Below are 12,379 nucleotides of genomic sequence, written 5' to 3' on the forward strand. Positions count from 1 at the left end.
GTGCAGAAGAAATATTTTTTTGAACATAGCCATGGAGGAATTTGTTTTTATTGTCTATTCATATCTATTACAAAGGTTTTTTTCTTTCTTTTTTGTTAGGGGGGAGGTAGGTCTGAGAGAAAATAGAACTTTATTAATTGAAAAAACAGTAAAAAAAAAAATTCTACCATGCAGCACATATGATCTCATTTGATCTACAAAACTAATGTCTAAGGTAGTTAACCCAAGTGCAATTATCCCTATTTTATAGCTGAGGAAAGTAAAATTTAGGTGTGCTAAGATCCTTTATTGAGGTCGCATATAGCTGGTAGGTGATAGAAATATAGCTGTGATTCAATGGTCTGGCACCAAAGGCTATTCAAAATATGGTAACCCTATCTTCCTTGCCTTTTCTTATATTGCTCCCCCACACACATTCTAAGCTCTAGCCAAACTAGACTACTTGCCATCCCTTGTATTTTTATGTCTCCTTGACTTTCTTCACACCATTCCCTGAATCTGGGATTATCTTACTTCTGTCCCGCTCTCTTTGATTAAAGCCCAACTCAAACACTACATCTGAACATTCCAGTTATTAATGACCTTTCCTTCCTGAAGGACCTCAGATAGTCCTTCATCTATACCTTTTTTATGCATGTATCTTATGTTGCAGTTTCGGTTTTAATCTGAGATTTTACAGATACAGGGAATATTCTCTTTACTAATACAAACTTGCAAATGTCATTCAACTTATTATTTTAGACAGTTGCTTGAGACACTGATTAGTTAAATGACTTGGCCCAATTCACAAAGTCACTGTATGTCAGAACTGGGACTTGACACCAATTGTTCCTTACTCTAGAGACAGCTATCTCCTCCGCAGCACGTAGTCTATCATGTATTACTTTGTATTGTCGACACTGTAGATGTCATATTCCCCTACCAGACTCTAAGCTCCATGAGGAAAGTAACATAGTTTATGAAAACTTTGTATTTCCCCTATGCACCACACAGTGCTTTGCATACACCAGGTAATTAATAAATGTTTGGTGACTTTTATACCAAGTTTTGTCTAGCTACAGACCCAAGGATAGTGTTAGATTTTTTACTTTATTTACTCCACTACCACCTTGAAGAATACACATAGGACATTCAAGTAAGTAGGAAAATTTGTACTGGGTCACTGTCACAATAAAGATCCCCATGAATGAAGAAAAAAATTGTTAGAGAAAATAAAAAGCTAGTGTTCGGGGGAAAAAGGAGAAAACAAAAATCTAATCATTAGATTTTTCACACATTTCAAAGACACAGAGCAGGGTAATTCCTCTTATATCTGAGTAAACTGGGATGACTGACATTACAATGAAATACTGTCAAAGAGAGTGATGTATAAATTCCATACTGACACTGGAGTGTGATTTGGGTGTCACTTATCCATTTTTCTAATTCTGCATTCATAATATGCAACCAATCACATGTACTGTTAACGAACATTCAAAGCTGGGATAACAACAGCATCCTGAAAAAGATCTAGTTCTGCAAGAATGACAAACTACTGAAAAAATATCCAATTAAGGTGATAGTTATACTTTATAATGCTACTGATAAAAATATGGAATGTAAATTCAACACTCAGATACACAGTAAATAAGCATTTTACTTCAGTTACAAGATATATTCAAACTTTATTGAGCACCCTTTGTAAGCTCACAAAAGTTCCCTTATTTAGACTTACAAACCTAAATACAGTATGATGGATAAAAACAAAGAAACAATACAAAATACATTTTAAAAAACTAATAATGTGAATTCCCTTAGGTAGCTGATTTCAAACACTTTATTACAGTGTCTAAATCTTACATTTTATTGTTCAAAATTATCAAGCCCTAACTGTAACATCCCCATAGAAACTGAGTAAATCAAGGATAAGCAAATTCTATGATTGAAATAAACCAACCTTCTCTTGTTTAGAGAAGAGGAAAAAAAAAACCTAGAGAATTAAGAAGTAAAATCATTCCCCCATCTTTTTTTCAGAGTAACATTTCTGAATACAAAAAATGATAAAAACAGCTCCTCTTTCAGAAGTTTACACAATTCAACTGGGTGACTGGTGCCTATGATTCAATTACAGTAAAAGATTTTTAAAAGTAAGAACTATTTAAAAAAAACCCAGCACAACAGCTTTCTTTAAGAAACTTAAAGAAACTTCACCAGAAAGCTCCAATCTAATTAATGTACAACAAACAATGGAAACCCAGGCAGCATAGCACAGTGGTTCTCAAACTTTTCTAGTCTATAACTTTTATTTTTTAGCACTACCGTAACCTCATGTCATTTTCACTTCCTTCTTCACTCCTTTCCCCTATAACAAATAAGAAAAAAACAAGGCAGTATGACCCATAATACTATGTTAGGAAGAAGAAAGACCTGTCAAGTCCAAGCTGTATATGGCCTGTGCACTACTAGGAGAAGGGAGGAAAGTCAGTAAGGTTCATCTGGTATTTAAAGAGAAAGAGGTTGTTTGGAAATAAGTTTCTACAATCCCTTCAGAATTCTCTGCTTTGAGAAACAACTGATCTAGAATTGAGCAACAACCACTATCATCTGTAATCCTACATGACCTTGTGCAAGCACTTTGCATTTCAGCCTTTCTGGAAAATAAGAACTACTTAGAAAGGATACTGGAAGATAAATGATACTATACTATATAATAACATTCTGAACCCTCTGGAGGAAAGGCACCTTATAAATCCAAAATATGATCACTGCTTAACAGATCCTAAAGCCAAGTACAACCTCCTGTATTTCACAACCAAGCATTCTTTGGGATAATAACGAAAAATTAGCTAATAGCTATCTTTTCTTAAGCAGAAAACAGAAATATCATTTCATTTACTCTTGAGAAAAATAAGATACTCAAAACAGTTTGCTACATGAACAGAAGCATTTCATTTAGTTAGATACTTATACCCACAAGGCCAATAGCGTCAAAGCTCCATATTTCCTTTACAATGAAGGCTTTCTATGGTTCTGTTAAAAAAAAAAAAGTATCAATCTCACCTAAATACTACTTAATGGAAAATTTCTTCGCAGTTGGTTAGTATCCTGGGTGAACAGGGTAGCTACAAATGTATTCTTCTCAGTTGTTCTTTCACTTACCTTCTGTAACATCTCGGGGATTGGAGGTCCGGTCACTGGCTGGATCCACAGCTATAGTTGCCAGTGAGGTGGTTGCCCCTGACATTTCACTCATCGGCTCGCTACGGCTGGTTTCAGGCACACTTTCCCGGGAGCTAAACCGAACACGGGAACTGGAACGAGAGCTGAGGTCCGGGCTGGTGTCTGACAAACCTGGAATGTCATCGATCTTTGTTGGTGTCACCATAAACCGAACCGAAGCCATCTTGGTGGTGGTTTCTGGAGGATGCATTTTTTTTTTTTAAAGAACAAGAAAACAGCAAAACAAAACAAAACAAAAAAATCCTTCCTCCTATGCAGATTACTTTTAATCTTGAGGTTAGTAATAATAAACTCAATCCTTGAATCAAACACAAATCAACCAAAATAAGAATATTCCTAATCAGAAAACTGTCCCAGAGCACTACAAAGACACAAATCACTAGGAGAAAAAAGAACACCAACTGTGTGGAACTTCGTTCCTTCAGAACGAGTAGATATCTAGAGAGCTCCCTTGGCCCTATGATGAAGGCTCACAGCCATAGTCTCTGGTTAGGTAAGTGACACTACCCTTCTCCCCCCTCGCTCTCCCCAGGTTCTGGCTGAGGTAGTCGTTTATCAGGTGAGTATCCCAGGGTTCTAGTTGCGGAAGAAACGTGCAGGACCACCGTTATCAGGTGAACATAGCATGGATCTGGTTACCAAAAGGTAAGCACCCAACCACCTGTTGTGTATCAGGTGAATACCCCACAGGTCTGGCAGGGAGGAGGCGTGTGCACCGACACCCGACGTTTTTGAGGCAGATAATCCACTTGGGTCTGGTGAAAAAGATGCGCATGCATAACGGGAAAAATATCCCACACCACTTCGATGGAGGAGGTGAAGTAGATGGATGGGAGAGGCTGTGAAGGAGGAGGAGGAGGAATGGATGAGGAAGACGGGGCCAAGGAGCTAAGAGGATTCCAGAGGTGCCCAGCTGCAGGGGGGCGTGCGGGGACAGCCTGCCCGTTGTTCTCCTGGCAGCGAGGTCACACTGGGGTCTAGTAGAGAAAAGCTAGTGGACAGACCCAGCCCAGGCTGCGGCTCAAGGATGTGGCAGGTAGATCGTCCCCAGTCGTCAGTCGAGCCCGCCGACTGGTCACTCACTGGGTTTCTCCTGCTGGTGATAGGACAGGGCCCCCTTCCTCTCCCAGGAGACTTCCTCCCCCTACCAGGGCCCTGGCACAGCTCAGCCCCTCGCCAGCCTTCCTCCGGCAGACACGGTCGTTGCGTGTCCCTTCGGGTCTCGGGCAGAGGAGGAGATGACAATGCAGGTTGTCCCCCGGTTCCAAGAGAGGCAAGGATGTAGGAAAGGGCGAAGAGGAGGAGGAGGGGGAGGAGGAAGAGGAACAAGAGGAGGATCTTTCTATCAGGTGCTGAGATCACAGGAGTCCAGCTGATGTGGGATGCGCGCGCAGCGGTTGTTTACTAGACGGGTAACTGTTTCAGCCGCGGCAAATTAGGGCCAAGGAGGCGGGGCTTGGCGCATCTGACGCGCCAGGGGAGAGGGGGGGAACTAAGTGGGGAGAGGGGCGCGCGCAGCCTTCCACCGGAGCTCCGCCCTCCTTGTCGCCATCCGCGAAGTCGTTCCCCCTCCTCCCCCACGCTCACTTAGGCTCGAGCCGCCGAAGCCTCTCCACCGCACCCCCTGCCCTCACACGACTCCAGTTCGAGGCTAACGGGCTGGGACAGAGTGTGCGGCGGGGCGGCGGAAAACATTCAGAAGAGAGGAAAGGTCTTGGGAGCCGCGCCCCGCCCCAGTCCCGGCCGGCCTGCGGTTGGTGCACTTCCGCCCCGTCACCCGTCACTGAGGCTTCGCGACTCCGGGCCGTTCTCGGTGCGCCCACTAGCGAGCGTACTGCCGGATCCTGCTCCCTGTGCCCCCGTGGTGGGTGGGTGTGGGCATAGCTGTGACTTGAGAGAAGTGGGAGTAGTGGAGTCCCGGAAAAGAATTGTGAACTTGTTTGGAGGCGGGGAAATGAGGGGCGGGGTGAGTGGCAGGAGCGAAGTCACTGTCGACCTTGGAGGACAGACTGAAAAGAGCCTTGCACGGGGAGGCTAGGAAGCTTAGACAAGTCAACCGGCCTCTCTGGACCTCAGTTAACTTTCCTGTAAAATGAAACGGTTGGACTAAATGGCTTTTAAGGTTCCTTCCAGGTTTAACTCCGTGGTGGAAAAAGTCCTAGTTCTGTGGTCAGGAGTTTGGGCAACTCACTTAACCCCCTGGGCCTCAGTTTTCCTGAACCGTAAAATGAGGGAGCTGGACTAGATGGTGTTTAAGGTCTCTTCTTGCTCTAGATCTGTGCTTCTTCCCTAGTAACAACAGTGTGACTGACCATCACTGGATTCTCTGGAAAGATCAATAGTGATTTCTGCTTTCAGTAATTGGTTTCTGTAGGGCGAGATCATAGGATTTAGAGCTGAAAGAAGGGGAACCCTTTGATATTATTTAGTCCATCAGATTAGGAAACAGTCCAGGAGAAATGAAGTGACATGTCCAAGGTCACACAATGGTAAAATAGATTAAATTCTTTTTCCATCACACTATTACACATATATTACCCCATTTACGAGTAACTCATAGGATTTGAGAGTTGAAACAGGTATTAGAATTTAATTTAATCCTAGAGGTGTCGTGAAAAGATCACTGATTTTGTTGTCCGCTAGGGTTTCTATCCTAGCGCTGCCAACTGTGACTTCCCACAGGCTCCAGTTTCCTCAGATGTGAAAGTGCTGGACTACACTTCTAAGGCCCTTCAAGATTTATGAATAGCATTTTACAGATAAGGAGACTGAGAGAGGTTAAATGATTTGCCCAAGGTCAGAACTAATAAATAGCAGAGCACTGATTGAAATCTGAAGTCTTAGGACTCCAAATCCTGGACTTCTTCCCACATATTACTGGAAAATTGCTGAAAGCATTATTTTCTATGCCTTCCTAATGACTTTTGATCTTTGTTAATAGGTATCTAGTGTAGCATTTGTAGAAGTAGAGTGAAAAAAAGTAGAATACTAACTTGAAAATTGCCTGAGAGTCACGGGGTTCAGAAACACACAGTTGAAAACTCCTAATTTTTAACATTATGCTATTCGGTGTCTCCTCCAAAAATATTGTTAGAGTTAACCTTAAAGCATAGGATCCTCAAGGTGTAAGAATTGGAAATACATGGTTTGCATTATATTAGTTAATTTTTGTTGTTGTTTATAACTGTTATATCCTTACTGCCCAAATTAGATCTTAAGTTCTGTTGGGAGTAAGGAATGTATTTTCAGTAGTAGAATAAATAATTTTAAGAGCTGGAAGAGACACTAGAGATAATCTGATAACTTCCAGCTCTGGGCTCTTTCCATAATGCCACTTAAATACTTGTCTTAAGGTATATGACTTTTCATGGTGTTCAATAAACGTAGATTGACATAAATAGACTCATTTGGGAGTTATTTGACTTATTAGAATGTTAAATGTTCTCAGATACTAGTGTATGTCTGCTTTTGAACTTTTCAGACCAGCCTTGAGTCCTTCCTCCTCACATTTGGTTTAGGCAGAATTGCACTAAGCAAACAGCCTTGGGAGTAAATCAATGTATATATCCAGATTTAGCAATACTTTAGGTTGCAATTAAAGTTTAAGCCAGGGAAACTCTGCTCTTATTTCCAAATGACCCATAAAACCTTAGAGTCCAGCTCTTTAATACTTAAGCAGCCAGGTAGGAAAGAGAGATTATTATAATTTAGAGAATGGAATTCCTATTTAATGGTGAAGCAAATCAGCTTTCATATAGCTTTCAATTCTCCACTCTGTCCCACAGCACTATCTTCTGGGCTGCTTCCAAGCTGCACACAGCTCTGACCCATTTTAGACTTCCAATCACAAAATTATAGGGGCTTGGAAGCCCTTGCTTTCCCAAAAGGTTAACATGCCCCTGCAGCTAGGGTTGCTATTAAGCCAGCTCCCAGAGATAAGGTGTCTAGACTGTTTTTTCCTAATTAAGAGCTTTATTTGAACATATCACTAACTTGTTTCTGATAATACCTTTTATATAATATATATAATACATAATATAGATAGTATATATATAATATATAGATAATATATAATATATAATACATTTATATAGCACTTGACAGGGTACAAAGTGCCTTCATATATATGATTTATGTGTCCAGTAGGCTACAATATAAATAGTACAAGCTTTATCATTCCCATCTTACAAAAGAATGAACAAACTCAGAGAAATTGTTACCTCCTCAAGGTCATACAGCTGGTCAGTGAGAGAGGCAAGTTGCTGACCCAGTCCAGTTCTCATTCTTTGATCAATTCAACAAACATTTTTAAGGGCCTATTGTGTACAGGGCCTTGTTTTGACTAAGGGATATTTTTTGGGGGATGGGGATGGGAAAGCAGTCTGAACCAATGATTTCATCAGTGTGAGGAATGGAAATGCCCTGTACCAAAACATTAGCAACTGACTATAATTTACAGGCTTAGAAAATTGACTGGGGCATTCTCAGGTTAAGTAACTTGATGTGGAAGGGTCAGAGTGTGTGTCAGGCAGTACTTAAGTCTTCCTGACTCTATAAGACCACTTCTCTTACTATGCTATAATGCCTCTCAGTGGGACTACATAAATAAAAAATGATACTGTACCTGCTCTCAAAAATCTCATACTCTATTGGATTTAATTGCACCTAGGTGGTGAAGTGGATAGAGTGCTGGGCCTGGAGTAAGGAACTTATCTTCCTGAGTTCAAATGTGGCCTTATTAGCAGTGTGACCCTGGACAAGTCACTTAACCCAGTTTGCCTCAGTTTCCTCATCTGTAAAATTAGCAGGAGAAGGAAATGGAAAACCACTGCAGTATTGTTGCCAAGAAAACCCCAAATGAGGTCATGAAGGATCGGGTGAGACTAAACAACAATGCTATATGTCCATGCTATTGATCTGCACCAGTGGAGGTACTTTTTATACCAGCAGTTACCTAGACAGAAGAAATCTCAAGTCTAGACCAAATAGATATATACAGATCTACTCTGTCATTGTAGCATATAGGGTTCTTGAAGGCTGTGTCAGCAAGTTATAAATTCTGATTGGAACCAAATGTAGAGAATAGTATTAGACTTGTTTATAGAATTAGTCATGAATTACCTGTCCTTGCACATGGTCATGTGTTCCTTATATATGTGCGTCTGCATTTTAGAACTCTATGGACATCCACTCTTCCTACTTAAGATGTTTTTGTGAAATTGAATGCTCCAGGTTCATGGGATAGATACTTTACTACTGTCCTTGCTGTGTCATTTCATTAAATGCCTTTGCCTTGAGCTAATCATGTCCTTTGATTGACTAAAAGTAAACACACCATTGGAGTTTTATGAGTTGTAGTTTCAGGGGAGCAGAGTCACAAAGTACTTTGAATAGGTAGTTACCCCTAGAGAACTCACAGACTGAGTGAAAGTTGGGGAGATAGCCTAGGGAGAGTGCCACACACAGTGTAATATACACACAAATGTACATATATGTACACATATATACAAATTCATTTCCATTAGGGTTTTTTTCTTTTTGAAAAAATGTACCTGAACCATCCTGCTTCCTCCCAACTCTATAGATGTCATAATCTAAAAATATGCTGCTACTCTATGTAAGTGAATACTTTTGGGAAAAGCCCTATTATCTATAGAAAAGTCCCCATGAAAGAATATGGGATAGGGGGCAGCTAGGTGGTACAGTAGGTAGAGCACCTGGATTCAGGAGGACCTGAGTTCAAATCCGGCCTCAGACACATAACACTTACTAGCTGTGTGACCCTGGGCAAGTCACTTAACCCCATTGCCCAACTAAAAACAAAAAACAAAAACAACAAAAAGAAAGAATATGGGATAGTATTATTCCTTTTTTTGTATAAGGAAAATAAAGTCAAGGATGTAGATCCCAGGAAAGCCTCAAACCAGAAAACTGAGAACTCACTGCTTGCAGGCTAAATTATAAAAGCCCCCAACTTAAGTCATCATCCCTAATGTCAACCTCCTCCTCTTACCCACTTCATCAACTGCCTTCTAGTCTTCAAAGGTTGAGGGATAGTTTGCCTGTTCATAAAGCTTCTTGGCAGAGCTGGCCAGGAAGTGAGATCCAAGAGGGGTTTTTCTATACCTTTGCAATATAATTTATGAGAGCCAATTTAAAACAGGTTTGTTTGAGGTCCAAATTTTTGATTCAAGGAAAAAAAACTATATAAAATTGGAACACTCCTCTTCTGATTTATAATTTTTCTTCACAAAGCAATTTTCTCATCAGTGGCAGATTCATTTTGGACCAACATAAACACACACACAACCTGTAAATGAGATGGCTGAATAATACTCATTTCACCATCCCTTTAACTTAAAGTTGGAAGGAAGCTGCAAGATTATTCTAACACTTACAACCATATGCATGGATTCCAGTAGAAATGTCAGCTCCTTAAGGGTAGGGAATATTTCTCATTTTTGTCTCTGTAGCTCAGTGTCTAGTGTTTTCTTTTGGAAAAGGCCCACTTCAGCTGTTCTGCCTGAAAGTGTATTCTCCAGGATAGGAACTACTTCTACCACTTGGTAGAAAGGATAAAGCTTAATTCTTCCAGACTTAGGATCATAGATTTTTAAGAGCTGGAAGGGACTTTAGAGGCCATGGAGTCCAACCTTTTAATTTTACAACTGAGCAAACTAGGCCTGAGAGATGTTAAATGACTTGCTTGGGGTCACATAACCAGTGTCAGTCAGGTCATCCTGACTTTTGAGCATGCTACCCATCATCCTGCCTTTGCTTTTTTTCCCCCTCTTTTTGTGTCCCTAGTGCTTAGCACAGTACCTGGCACATGCTTAATACATGTTTATTAATTGATTTCCTGAGCAGTTTAGAGGTTGGGCCTTTCAGTTGGTATGTGGCCAGAGATACCATTCAAGACCTGATAAACATCACTTCATTACATTTAACCTAATTTTATTGTACTGGTATCTTTGTCATCTTAACATTTTTTTTGAGGGTTCCCAATGAGTACCTCCTCCCTTATGTCCACTAATACTATCAACACTTGTTCTCTTCACTTATTAGCCACCTACTACTCCCTGTAGGAACCTATCTCATCAGCATTCTACCTGTTATTTCCTCCTTTTCTAGTTCCCACTTAAGAGATATACTAATTCAATTCATAAATCTTGTTTTACTTGTTCAGCGTTTCAGTCACGTCCAACTCCTTGTGACCATAGCACCCCAATACTATCCATGAGGTTTTCTTGGTAAAGATACAGGAATAGTTTCCCATTCCCTCCTCCAGCGGATTAAGACAAGAGATTAAGTGATTTGCCCAGGGGTCACACAGCTAGGAAGTGTCTCAAGATGGATTTGAATTCATATCTTCCTGATTCTAGGTCCAGCACCATATCCACTGAGCCACCTAGCTGCCTCCTATGTATTAGTGATTACTGTCACATACTTTCAAGGTTGGGTACTGTTTGAGGAAATGGGAGATTAACAAAGGGTGGCAGGAGGCAAAACCATTATCTTGAACTACAGGTAATCTAAATTCAAGAATTTGGATAAATAAAGATGAATAGTCAAACAAGTGTGTCTTCACATTTTTTGTAGAGGGATGACTAAACAGAAAACAGGGTTTTATCCTTTTGCCTATAACCATAAGACATAAATGCTAAGACATCTGGTGTGGATGCTTTCTGCAAACCTAGGTTAACTTGTTAATTACTCATTGTCTTCCTCAAAGAACCATCTAAGGCCTTGACTAAGATGTGGATTCTCTTGAGGTCTAGAAACAGTGAGAGGAAGTTCTGGTTTAATAAAGACTAAAAATCATTCCTCCATCAGAAAAGCAGACCAAGAATTAGGTTTTTTTTTAAAAGTATTATTTTATTGTTCCTGGAGGATTCCTTGTACTCCTTTTGCTTAAGTTTTCTTTAGGCAACACCTCTCAAAAGACATTTACTTTGAGGAAAAGGAAGGTGGTTCCCCTACGTGCAAGGGGGAAGAGGGAAATAAGGTCAAGAATTAAGGAATCAAGAGTCATCTCCTGCTTTGGATTCTACTACATAGCCCTAAGACAAATCTTTAGGTTGTTTTCTGTCATGACAAGGATGGATTAGAATATTAAAACTTCATTTTTTAATCTTTGTGCTTGCTCAATCCTCAACCTGAAAACATTTGTCAGAATGCATGACTTTTCTCTTAAACTGACCTGAGCTTCAGAGGGCTTTTTGGTTCATACCAATCTGTTCACAACTTGGGATAAACTGTGAGACTCTAGAGAATAATAGCTCACACGTCTGGAGTCTTAGGGTTTACAAAACATTTTCCTTAGAACAAAGATAACCTCCAGGTAAAGATAACATTCTTTGGTCACTCAATCCATTCAGAAGACATCTCTCATGAGCACTGTTGTGCTATATTGAGTATCAGTATCACTACAAAAGGGCAAGAAATTCAAGGGTATCAACAGGATCTAAGAATTTGGAGCTAAAAGAAACTAGACCATCTAGTCCAATTTGATTTTTATGGAAGAAAATGAGGAATTTTGAATTCCAATGCAGGCTTTCTAGCATTTTAAAATAATAAAAATGGAGATATTAAATTACTTCTTGATCAGGAAAAGGAATAAGCATTTCTACAGCACCTACTACATACCAGGTACTGTTAAGTACCTTTTTACAAATATATTATCATCTGATCCTCAAATCCTTCAAAGTAGGTGCTGTTATTATCCCCATTTGATTTTATTCTTTAAATTTATTTTAGTTTTCAAAATTCACTTCAACAAATTTTCTCCCCATCTCGTCCCTCCCCCCACCCCAAGATGGCATGCATTCTGAGTACCCCTTCTCCGAATCTGCCCTGCCTTCTATCTCTCCACCCTTTCAATTTTCCTGTAGGGCAGGATAGATTTCTATACCCCATTTCCTGTATATCTTATTTCCCAGTTGCAAATGAAAGCTATTATCCCTATTTTAAAGCTAAGGAATTGAGTTGAACAGAGGTTAAGTGACTTGCATAGGGTTATACTGCTAGTAAGTGTCTGAGACTGTATTTGAATTCAGATCATACTGACTCCAAGCCCAGCACTCTATCCACTGAGCCACCTAGCTTCCTCTAATCAATTCAAAGAAGACTTTCCTGCACCCAATTAAAAAAGAAAAACAGA

The 12,379-nt window shown here is 40.2% G+C and overlaps 1 protein-coding gene across 2 annotated transcripts in view; it reads right to left on the minus strand.

Annotated features, from left to right (window-relative positions):
• The window catches only part of SLC12A6 (solute carrier family 12 member 6), a 92,883-nt gene extending 88,144 nt beyond the window's left edge, over positions 1–4,739 (minus strand). Inside the window, exon 1 of one of the 2 annotated variants that reach the window (XM_027869968.1) lies at positions 3,139–4,739. In XM_027869968.1, the coding sequence (XP_027725769.1) occupies positions 3,139–3,409 (271 nt within the window). In that variant the 5' untranslated portion in view covers positions 3,410–4,739. The remainder of the gene's footprint in view (positions 1–3,138) is intronic. The other variant, XM_027869966.1, reaches the window with a different exon arrangement.
• Positions 4,740–12,379: the final 7,640 nt, after the last annotated feature.

The sequence above is a fragment of the Vombatus ursinus genome, unplaced genomic scaffold, assembly GCF_900497805.2.
Source record: "Vombatus ursinus unplaced genomic scaffold, bare-nosed wombat genome assembly UNPS02014794.1, whole genome shotgun sequence".
In the NCBI taxonomy this organism is placed as follows: domain Eukaryota; kingdom Metazoa; phylum Chordata; class Mammalia; order Diprotodontia; family Vombatidae; genus Vombatus; species Vombatus ursinus.